The 11,844-nt window shown below is 42.6% G+C and overlaps 1 protein-coding gene across 1 annotated transcript in view; it reads right to left on the bottom strand.

The window, feature by feature from the left end:
• The window catches only part of LOC138947509 (methionine--tRNA ligase, cytoplasmic-like), a 96,594-nt gene that overhangs the window by 61,724 nt on the left and 23,026 nt on the right, over window positions 1-11,844 (bottom strand). The window contains exons 13-17 of the mRNA XM_070318995.1: window positions 10,868-11,038; window positions 10,076-10,171; window positions 3,558-3,675; window positions 3,005-3,138; window positions 1,034-1,113 (exon numbers count right to left, since the gene is read on the bottom strand). Coding sequence (XP_070175096.1) covers window positions 1,034-1,113; window positions 3,005-3,138; window positions 3,558-3,675; window positions 10,076-10,171; window positions 10,868-11,038 — 599 coding nt within the window. The remainder of the gene's footprint in view (window positions 1-1,033; window positions 1,114-3,004; window positions 3,139-3,557; window positions 3,676-10,075; window positions 10,172-10,867; window positions 11,039-11,844) is intronic.

The following is an 11,844-nucleotide window of genomic DNA, read 5'->3' as shown; positions in this document are numbered from 1 at the left end:
GTAAAGGTGAAGGCCATTTATTCGTAATCTGTGGAAATTTCCGCAGTGCATTGAGTCGATTGACATTCGTTCGTGTGCCTGTGTCGACTTCGCGTTAGATTTTGGAAGTGCAAAAACGTAAGTAACGCAGTGACGCAAAACGTCGGATATTGCCTTTCACACATTCTTTCACAACCCTAGGTCTTCTGATTGCTTTTATTTGTGCTAGATTGTGTCATTTTATTCAGTAACTTCCAATTATCAGTGGAAATATCAAGTTGCATGTGAAAGATATGATGATGGTATGGACTTCGATCAGCGTGTGAAGTGAGACACGAAGCATTACTTACAGAATGCAATTTTTTCGTCCACGCTAACGACACATTATACGGTAAAGAAAAAAAATGAGCATATCTAATTGTTAAATACACTTAGTTTGACCAAAATAAATACAAACATGACACTACAAACTGCTTCACTTACCATTGTGCTTTCTCAAACAAGATCACTCATTTTTGTCAGGTTTCAGTGGCCATTTTAAGTTGTATTTTCAATGGAAAATAATCAAAAACAAAATAACCATCAACAGAAAAAATAATCTGTAAAATGATATTAATTCTTTATTCTCTCTTTAATCACAATACAACAACATTAACAACCAGAAGAAAACAGTTCTTTGCAAAAAAAAATCCAGAAAGTGGCTACCATTCATTTTGTACTTTTTGCTCAGTATTGTGCCTGACCTCAACTTCTCCCCAAAGACTTTTAAGTACATGCAAATGTATAGTGCCTTGTTACACCAAGTGTGTCACACACTAAAAAGACTTTGAAAACACACGAGGTAGGATACTGACTATATACGTGTACACCATGTTATATGCATCCAGGTTTGCATGATAGATTGTTGGTCCAATGCTTCCTAAAGTTGGAATGATGTGTGTTTGTATACCCGATTGTTTTATTTTTTATTTGTTCCTTACTTTGTTGTTGGTACCAGGAGGTACTATACCTGATTCTTTGTGATGTGGAATGCACCGGCATATTGTAAACTCACCTGTTGATGAAGTTGCCTAGGTTGTTGAGGAGCTCACTGTTGTTCTTCAGCAACAAGTCATCCCAGCTGAAACTTGTGTCCTGTTAAAAAAATATATATTCTGCTTAGTCCACTGCAAGCTGGAACAATACAGTGGAGTCCAGCTATAACGAACCTGGGTATAAAGAAATCCCTCTTTTAACAAACTGCCATTGATTTCCCGGCAGACAGCCTTCTATTTCTTACTTGTTACTTTCCGGCTACATCGAACCTTTTGAACTCATTTGCGTAACGAACCCCTCTTTTAACAAACACGTTTTCATCGCCCCAGAGCCGTTTTGTCTCTAAAAGTCACAAGGCTACAACGAACTGATGTCAATAATTGTCTCCAAAGACAAAAATACACAAAAATACACAAACACAAGTGCACATCGCGTGATGAGCGAACTCTGAACAAACAGCGGGAGGTGCACGGAACAGCCACCGCCGCTGTGTTTTCACTATTCCAATCAGCTGCTGAGCTATGACTGTGCTGAGCTATGACTGCCACAGAAGCACGTGTTGCTGCCAATACCCTACGTCGCTACTTGCAGGCAAAGTGCAGCGATGTCTGTGACTTGGATATGATCTCCAAATTGGAGTGTACAGTGGAGAAGTGTGCCAGTTCTGAGCAGCGTAACTTATATTTGCAACTGTCGCCGTTCATGGCTTTATTTTCGTGTTTGTGTGAGGATTTACGAAGGAGCGGAAGCACTAATCACATGACGTCACCAATACTTGTGCTTTCGAGTAACAAGAGTTACCTCCCTTGCACTGAAATTGTAGCATCGATTTTGTCAAAAATCCGGCTCTCAACACAAATATAAGGGTGCATGTAGCATGAATCAGGCTTACTTTTCACAGGCATGTCCAATACTTCACTTTGAAGATAGATTTAGTTATTCTAGATGGGGTTTTCAGGGGTTTTCTGAGGTTTTTTTGACGGACACGAAGATTGATCAGAATGTACATGTACATGCTTTTACACGACTTTTTAAATTTTACTTCTAAAATTGTGACAGTAAAGTGAACATTTGAACTATGCCTCTCTCTATGGATTATATTATGAAGCTGTTGAAAACATGCAGAGATTGTACTCTCCAAGGAAAGATCGATGGGACGATCATTTGAAGGTGAGTGGGAAAACTTGTCTTAAGGCCATTTAGGGTTGAAAACTCTACAGCGAATTGCTGATATAACAAACTAAAATGTATCTCCCTTGAGATTCGTTGTACCCGGACTCCACTGTAAATCTATTTTTTCTATTATTTTTCCTGGGTACAGTGGAACCCCCCCTCCCCCTCCCCCCACCTCTAAAATCTGGAAAAATTAGGTCTTCAAAGGGAGGGGGTCTAAAAAAAAAGGTAAATTTACAAACATTATAAACAGAAAAAAATCAAAAAAAATCAAGGTCGTAAAAAAGGAGGAGGGTGTGTGTGTATGTGTGTGTGTGTGTGGGGGGGTACATTGAGGGATCTTAAATGTATCAGTCAATACACCCCTTCGGAGTTTCGAGTGCGCATGCACGGCTAGTCACATTTTTGGCGGCAGGAGGCGCTCCGTTGTACCAAACACACTCGAGATACATTCCGCCTAAATCATGAAACTATCGTGGGACAAAAACCACAGAAATATCAAAGAGATAAGAGCTTACGAGGGAAAACTTGAATGCAATCGGCAATGTACCTCTTCTGAAGACCTCGTGTTTGGTACAATTTGCAATCCCAGCATGCAATGCGCGGACTCTCGCCTGAGACTCCGAAAGGATGTATTGAAAAGCTGTAGACAGACCCATTCCTACATGGCAACAGGTAGGTTGGAGGAAGTCATGGGGGTGATTGATTGAATCAATCAAATGATTGCCATATTTTTTATTTTTTTTATTTTCAATTTCCCAACACAGTAGGCTTCAACTGATGAAATCTGAAGAAAAAAAAGGTGTGTCCACTATACCTGTGACTCAGGTCTGACGTAGAGCAGGTAGAAGCGGTAAATGTCGGCAGGTATCCCAGTGTCCCTTGCCTGGTCGCCGAACACACCTGACCCGCGACTCTTGGAGAACTTGGTGTCCTCGTAGTTCAGGTATTCTGTGTAAATTAAAACATACAGATAAAATGATCGTTCTGAAAAAAATATTGTACACACAAAAAACATAACATTATGTACACACGTCCCTGTGCCTTCCACCTACGCATGCAAACAACACAGCACATAAACTCGCACAACAAAGAACACAGTTTGAGTTTGACAGATGGACAAAAAGACAGAAATTCACACACACATTGACAATACACCCCTGACACACAGACACAGGGACATGCAACACAAAAAAACACCCACTCCCTATTGACAACACCCATACATCTAATCCCTCACCGATATAATTCCAAAAGACCTCTTCTAACAGTCAGTATTTATCCATCATTCTCTGAACATTGGCTACAGACTTGCACAGCTTCTGTTTTAAAAACCAAAAGAGCCATACACACACAAAATCAGAACAGACCTGTAGCCACCATGTGATTGACAATAGTGTAGTCGTCTTCTGCTCCAAGCTGACAGGATGGGAAGATGACACTGTGGAAAGGAACGTTGTCTTTGCCCAGAAAGTTGTACAGCTCCACCTGAAAAGACATGCATAAAATGGTTAAAAAAACAAAACAAAAATAAGTGAAACGACTGACGGGCGCTGTGGAGGGGGTGGTAAGACGTCGGCCTCCTAATCGGGAGGTCGAGGGTTCGAATCCCGGCCGCGGCCGCCTGGTGGGTTAAGTGTGGAGATTTTTCCGATCTCCCAGGTCAACTTATGTGCAGACCTGCTAGTGGCTTATATTATCCCCCTTCGTGTGTATACGCAAGCACAAGACCAAGTGCGCACGAAAAAGATCCTGTAATCCATGTCAGAGTTCGGTGGGTTATAGAAACACGAAAATACCCAGCATGCTTCCTCCGAAAGCGGCGTATGGCTGCCTTAATGGCGGGGTAAAAACGGTCATACACGTAAAATTCCACTCGTGCAAAAACACGAGTGTACGTGGGAGTTTCAGCCCACGAACGCAGAAGAAGAAGTGAAACGACAAGCACAGAAACGAACAAAATGACATAGAGAAAGAGGGACGAACAGACAGACATATATAATCAGACTGACAAACATAGACTCATAAAAACTGTTAACACAGACACATAGGCAGGCAAACAGACACTACGATGACAGAAGCCGAAGTTCATAATATGAAAATAATGTCTTCCACCAAAAACATATACAGTTTCTGGAAAATAATAAGAAATACAGTCACTAAAACTTTTTGGACGCAGGAGTGACTGAAACACACATTCAATCATATATCGCACACAGAAGTTTTAACACCATACTGACGAAGCAGTGTCAGAAAAAAGACCGGCACGGTTGGCCTAGTGGTAAAGCGTCCGCCCCGTGATCGGAAGGTCGTGGGTTCGTACCCCGGCCGGGTCATACCTAAGACTTTAAAATTGGCAATCTAGTGGCTGCTCCGCCTCGCATTATGGGGTTAGTGCTAGGACTGGTTTGGTCCGGTGTCAGAATAATGTGACTGGGTGAGACACGAAGCCTGTGCTGCGACTTCTGTCTTGTGTGTGGCGCACGTTAAATGTCAAAGCAGCACCGCCCTGATATGGCCCTTCGTGGTCGGCTGGGCGTTAAGCAAACAAACAAATAAAAAGTGTCAGAAAATTACATAATTATGACGAGCTTACCTGAGTAAGTGAAGTCTAATTGTGGTTTTATCGACCACAATGTAGAGAGGAAAGGGATTACGTGAGATAGAACGCGGGAATACGTCACTGTTTAACGACGTGTAAATGGTGCAGAAAAAAGAGAAAGAGAGAGGAAAGGGATAGGGAGGGAAAACGGTTATCAGTATAACTCTGAAGACAACTTAGGGCGAGGCACGTAATCCCTTTCCTCTCTACATTGTGGTCGATAAAACCACAATTAGACTTCACTTACTCAGGTAAGCTCGTCATAATGATGTAATTTTATCTCCCACAATTCCGAGAGGAATGGGTCACGTGAGACTTTAAAGTCTGCAACATTTACACCCTAGCACTGTCGATGAATTGAAATACATATAAACCTACCCCAATTCTTCATGACAGAACAGCCTGTCCAAAACTCCTCCCACTGTCCACTGGTTTCTTGTAAAAAGTTGTGAAGGTGTTAGCCCGACGCCTACCAACAGTCTTCAGAATGGTTGCCAGAGGAATTTTACTTGCAGCTTTACTAGATGCAGCGGAACGAGTTGAATGCGGCGTAAATATTGTCATGTCAATACCCGCTTTTTGTAATCCAATCTTTGTCCATCGACGGATAGTATCTCTCGACACCGCTTTGTGAGGGGCTGTCCAACTGATAAAGAGTCTCGTTTCCGTTCCTCTAAATGCACGAGTTCTTTTGACATATTGTTTCAAATAATGTACAACACAAATTGCCAAATCAGACGGAAAAGCACAAAATACCACTTCATTCTGATGTTTGTTTGGGCCAGAAGTTTTGAGCAAATCCCCAAACCTACATCGTACATCTTCCTTTGTCCAACTCATGTTACGCAAGTCCATCAACCAAATCGCCTGTCCCCTTTGACTAGAGACCAACAAGCACAACAGCACAGTTTTAAGCGTCAATTGCGCCAGCGATAAAAATTTTGCCGGTGACCATTCTTTTTAAAAAATTTAGCACTAGATTAGCGTCCCAGGTCACACAAGTACGGGGCAAAGCTGGCCGTCTGTTGAAAGCTCCTTTCAAAAACTTCTTCACCAGTGGATGACAACCCACTGAACAATTATCCTGAAGGGACAATGCGGAAACAGCGCTTCGTGCCATGTTCAAACTGCTGTATCCTTTGCCTTCTTGGAACAGTTTCGTTAAAAACCTTATCAACTCATGTGGAGAGGCACAAAAGGGATCTCTATCCCGTTCAAGGCAATGCTGAAGCCAGCGTTTGAAATATGACTCGTAGTTACGCTTCGTACCCTCTCTCCAGGCTGACATGATAATGTCTGTTGCTTCATCCTGAATTCCCTGTTTTTGGAGGGCTGTCCGGACAAGGAACATGCTACTAGTTTCATCTTCTTCAGTAGTGGATGGTGCTCCCCTGTTAGTGGATGACTGAGTAAGTTTTCTTTTCGGGGCAACATGACCGGCAGTTCTACTAGTAGACGCAACAGTTTCGTGAACCACACTTGCGTTGTCCATAATGGCACCACCAGCACACACTCCGCCTCTAAGACTTCGATCCTTTGGAGCACTCTTGGAATGAGACTGAAAGGCGGAAAACAGAACGCCTTGAACAATGACCAGTCTAAGGAAAATGCATCAATGGCAAATGCATCTGGGTCAGGTTTCCGTGAAACATACTTTCTTAACTGTGCGTTAACACGAGAAGCAAATAAGTCTACATCACAGAGACCAAACCGATTGATGACTTCTGCAAACACTTGTGTGTCCAAATGCCATTCAATGTTGTGTCTATCTACACGGGATTCTGCATCTGCCTCTATATTTAGGCAACCCGGTAAGTGTGTTGCTGTTACACAATTACTATGTGATAAGCACCACAACCAAATGTCTCTGGCAATGTCGTTGCACAAAACTTTTGTGCTGCCCATGTTATTAATACAAGCAACAGTGGTGCTATTGTCTGTAAGTAACTGAATGTAAGAGTGACATAATCCCCTGCAAAGGGATTTCAAGGCAAAATAAGCTGCTTTAAGTTCCAAACAGTTAATATGTTCAAAAGCTTCTTCCTTGGTCCACATTCCACCTGTGGTGCTACCCTGACACTCCGCCCCCCACCCTATTTTCGAAGCATCTGATTTTACTATTACAGTAGGTATGCCTCTGCTAACAGGGGAAGGATATTGCTTTACATTATCAATCCACCAGAGAAGGTCTGAACGAACTTGTTCTGAAACCACAAGTTCTGCATCAAAGTCACCTTTCCTAACAGCAAGGGCTTCATTTTTTTTTTTTTTTTTTTTCGATGTCTAATCGTTTAAAAAAGAGAGGTGCAACCCAAACACCCGGTTGGGCAGCCACTAAATATCCGATAACTTCAGCCAACTGCCTAATTGTACATTTCTTTCTTCCAGCCAAATCAGCGCACTTAGTACGAATTTTATCAACTGTCCGGGGGTCAGAGAAACTAACATGTTCTGAGAATCAAGCTGAAACCCTAAAAACTCAATGCATTGAGTAGGTGTAAATACTGACTTCACAGGATGCACAGTAAAGCCCAAACGATCCAACAAAGCACATGTATCTAACACTGCTGCCTGGCATTCTTCAAAAGTGTCTCCTTGCAAAAGGGTATCATCAATGTATATCAGAAGGGTATGGCCAGATAAACGTAAGTGGGCCAATACAGGCTTTAGTAGTTTCGTGAAAATGCGGGGAGAATCACGATATCCCTGTGGAAGAGCCAGGAACTCAAAAGTTTTGCCATGAAACTGAAATCTGAAATATTTTCTGAACTTGTGAGCGATGCGTATGGAGAAATATGCATCTTTTAGATCAACTGAGGCAAAAAAGCAATCTTTTTTCATTAATGACACTGCGTTTTTTAATGTATCCATCTTGAAGTGAATCTTTTCAATTGTCTGATTCAAATTTTTTAGGTTTAAAATCACCCTTTGACTACCATCTTTTTTCTGACGCAAGAAAATACTGGATAAAAGTTGATCTGGCCGTTGATCCACTTCTTGAACAATCTGTTTCTCCACTAACTTCGCTACCTCATTAGCCACTAGCTCATCCTCGGAAGAAGAAAATCTTTTTTCTTTCCTGTCTGGAATGTGTTCACCAGTGATCATAAATTCAATTTCAATTCCTGCGACTTGCTGAAGGATCCATCTATCAGAGGTTAACTGTCTCCAACTATTCAAATGATCAGCAACTTTTCCACTATGAAAGTTCTCAGGAGTATTCACAAATTTTGAACTGACCTGTTCCCTAAAAATAGAAACCGCTGGCGCACAAATATCAGATTCTAATCCCGTTTTGTTTTCTTGGAGGGAATCCCGCTCTGTTGGGAGTGGAACTTGGGAGAGAATTTGTGTCCTGTCTGTCGGTTGGAGACACCTCTTCTCTGCTGGTACTGTTGTCTCTGCTGAAACTGTTGTCGAGGTCGCCCTTGGTAGAACTGACGACCTCTGGTGGCGTTTTTTGAAAGGGGCTGTGACAGTGTGGATGATAATTTCCTGTTCTTCACTGCATCGTCGACCCTTTTCGCTAGATCCTCCCCAAACAAAAACTCGTTAGACGTCAGTTTGAAATTTAGCTGCGCATTGCATAAGGCCCTGCAGTCTTGGCTAAGTGTCGGCCTGAGTGCTTCGCGCCGCACTTGTGACAGGTCCTTGTGTGAAGCCATAAGAAGTCGAGCCGCATCGGCCAGTTTGCTAAAGCTGTCACGCTCACTCAACTTCCGACTTGCTGGTTTTTCTTTGAGGTCGGACATAACTGAGCTGAGCGATAATTTTCAGCGTACAACCTACTTGTTCCTGAACAAAGGACAGGTTCGAGTCTCTTTTCTTTGCGAACTTGTCTAACAGTTTGCCATCTAATTCACGATTGAGAGTCGGCGTTCGAAGCGACGTGACATTTTTGGGCCGCGGATAGTTCTGAAGAGTGTCTCGCACACGTGCCCGATCTGATGGAAGAAGAAGTCCTTCCTCAAAACGATCTGCCAGAGATGGATGAATCCCCTCGCCAACTGTATCCACTACTATGCCTGCGTCAAAATCATTGTCCGAAGCAACATCCGTGTCTTCAGCCGAATCAAACTCATTTTCGAACTGCTCATGAGCAAATCTAACCGAAGCACCGTCTTCTCCATCCGCTTGCGACTCTTGCGCCGAACTGCTTTCGGTTCCATGCGACTCGGTTCCACGCGATGTTGAAGCAACAGGCGTCGCATTAAGCTTACCAACTTTCTCCAAATCAGACAAGGCAGTCGATCATTGTCTCCAAAATTTTGTCCATTTTCAGAGTAACTTCACAATCACGTGGGCCAGACGAGCTCTTCTCTATTGAAAGAGACTTATCAACTCCCGTCTTTTCTGACGGTATCACTTCAGAAGGTTGTGCTTTCGCCGGTTTCTTGCCGGTTTTCTTCCCGCCAGCAGCACATTCACCACCTCCCGAGTCCGCCATATTCCGAACAAACCCACACGAAAAAGTTATATTGATTCCTGCGGACGAGCAAGCGCACCCGTTACAGTATGAAAACAATTTAAAATCCACTGCAAAGATTTTCAAATCTTCAATGGACTAGTGCCCAGCCTTAGCACAGCGGACCTTCTGTGGCCCATAGTTCGCCTCAGGCGATAGTAATTGCTGTAATCGAGACAGCTGCTGAAAAAACAAAGAGGCTGCTTCAGCAAATCGTGACTGACTATGTCAGCAAATCGTGACTGACTGTGTCAGCAAACGTGTACTTCATTTCCGTAGCCAAAATAATATGTCATCCTACCAAAACAAGTCACAATTCCGACTGACCTTAGGTCACACGTGCAAAAACAAGTAACGATCCCAACTGACCCAAATATAGTAGGTCACACCTGCAAAAACAATGAACGCGCCGACTGACGCCTAACATTTCCATGTGTTAGCTTCGACGAATAAAATTCATACGCGAAACAACAAGTTCCCGGTTCAAAAAACCAACAAACACCGAAAACTCCAAACTGTTTCCTTACCTTGCAAGTTGACACAATGATAAACAATCAAAATAGTCAATACACTTCAACTAACCTACAACTAAAACTTGTACAGAGAAAGGTTAGAGGAAAATGAAAGCAAAGCAAGAGAGACAGTGCACCAACACGTCTTCACAGGACGAAAACCATTCGTTCAGTGACGTATTCCCGCGTTCTATCTCACGTGACCCATTCCTCTCGGAATTGTGGGAGATAAAAGATTTATTAATTATTTTTCTCGCTCATGCTGACAATGGTAAAACAGAAATAAAAACAATCTAGGCAGCTACTCACCTGCTTTGGGTTTTTCCACCACTGTTTCCATTGGTCGGTGTAGTTGGCAGTAATGGAGATGTAGCCAATGGGAGCGTCAAACCACACGTAGAACACCTGCACACCCAAATTTATTGTCCATTAGGATTCTTTAACAGCCTCAAGTACGAATTACACAAACATTTTAATCTCATAATTATATGTATGTCTGTCAACTATAAAGACAACAGACGAATCCCGAAAATAACTGTTGGGTTTGTATGGGTTTGTGAAAGAGTGAATACCCTTGCTTTTAAGGGGACAACAAAAATTGGACGGGCCAATCACTAGCAAGGGGTGTGTCTGAAACGCGAGAAAAAGCAAGGGAATTCACTCTTATTTCCAAACATCATCTATTAGGACAATGTGCTTGTGGAGATTTTGTTGATGAAATCCTTTCAGACAGGCGCAATGGCCTAGTGGATAAGATGCCGGGCTCCCATGCGGAAGGTGTATTTGAATTGGTGGGCTAAGGGTTCAGATTTTTCCGATCTCCCAGGTCAGCTTATGTGCAGACCTGCTAGTGCCTTATCCCCGCACAAAACCAAATGCGCACAGAAAAGATCCTGTAGTTTGGTGCGTTATCGAAACACAAAAATACCCAGCATGCTTCCAACAAAAGCGGCGTACGGCTGCCTAAATGGCCGGGTAAAAACGGTCATACATGTACAAAAACACTCATGCCAAAAAAGTGTAAGTGGTAGTTTCAGTTCATGAACGCAGAAGAAGAAGAAATTCTTTCCCCATCAAACAAACAATGAAAATCCTTCTTACCTTATCCTTGTAACCTTCCAGCGGTACAGGCGTACCCCACTTCAGGTCGCGACTGATGCAGCGCGGTTTGAGGCCGTCGCGTATCCATGAGTTGGTGATCTGCCGAGCGTTCGTCGTCCAGGTGCCTCCCGCATACACCTGGTCCAGGTGAGCTTTCAACTGTGGTTCTAACTGTGAAAAAAAAAAGAAGACAAGACAGTCTTTGTTTAATTAATGCTGCAATAACAATAGGCAGTTTCATCACGAACCGATGCACAATAACAGCCCTGAAAGTCCAAAAAATTCACTAGCCAGAGACAATTTTATTCGCCAAACCAACCATTTGCTTCAGCAACTTTACTCGCATTTGGCGAGTAGATAAATACTTCTACTTGCCAGTTTCATGTTTCTACTTGCCATGGTGAGTAAAATACTCGCCACTTTCAGGGCTGAATAATGTAAAAAACAAACCACATAACAAAACCCAAAATGTAAGTGTTGCTGAAGGTAATCTTTTCTTAAATTCCCTTTAATCTGGAGAAGAAGTGAGCCATAAATCCCTAAACCTGGACAAACTTACCCATGTATAACGGGTTCACTTGATGGGGACTATTCTATTTCTACGGAGAATCTAGTACCAACATTTTCTTTTCAATTTGAATTGACATATGCAACAAAGTATCCCCACAAAGCAAAGTTCAACAATTCTGTATTGCTGCAGTTCTTCCGAAAAGCATTTGCCAAATTAACCTTATCTAGACTTCCATGTTTTAAGGCAAACTGGTGGCAGGATCAATAATGGTTGGCGATGGTGTCTTGTAACAGAGCTTTCACCATGATTCTTTCAGCTCTGTAGAGTTGATTCAAATGAGCTTGTCAATAGATGCAAGGAGATGCATTTTGGGACAAACCTTGTTTGGTGCAAATGAAAAATTGTTAGAAAAAATTGGTCCGTGGCATTGGTTAACACAGGGATGGCCAAATCGTCCGCCCGGTCA

The sequence above is a fragment of the Littorina saxatilis genome, linkage group LG14 (genome assembly GCF_037325665.1).
Source record: "Littorina saxatilis isolate snail1 linkage group LG14, US_GU_Lsax_2.0, whole genome shotgun sequence".
Lineage (NCBI taxonomy): Eukaryota > Metazoa > Mollusca > Gastropoda > Littorinimorpha > Littorinidae > Littorina > Littorina saxatilis.
This window is presented reverse-complemented; position numbering and strand designations above follow the sequence as displayed.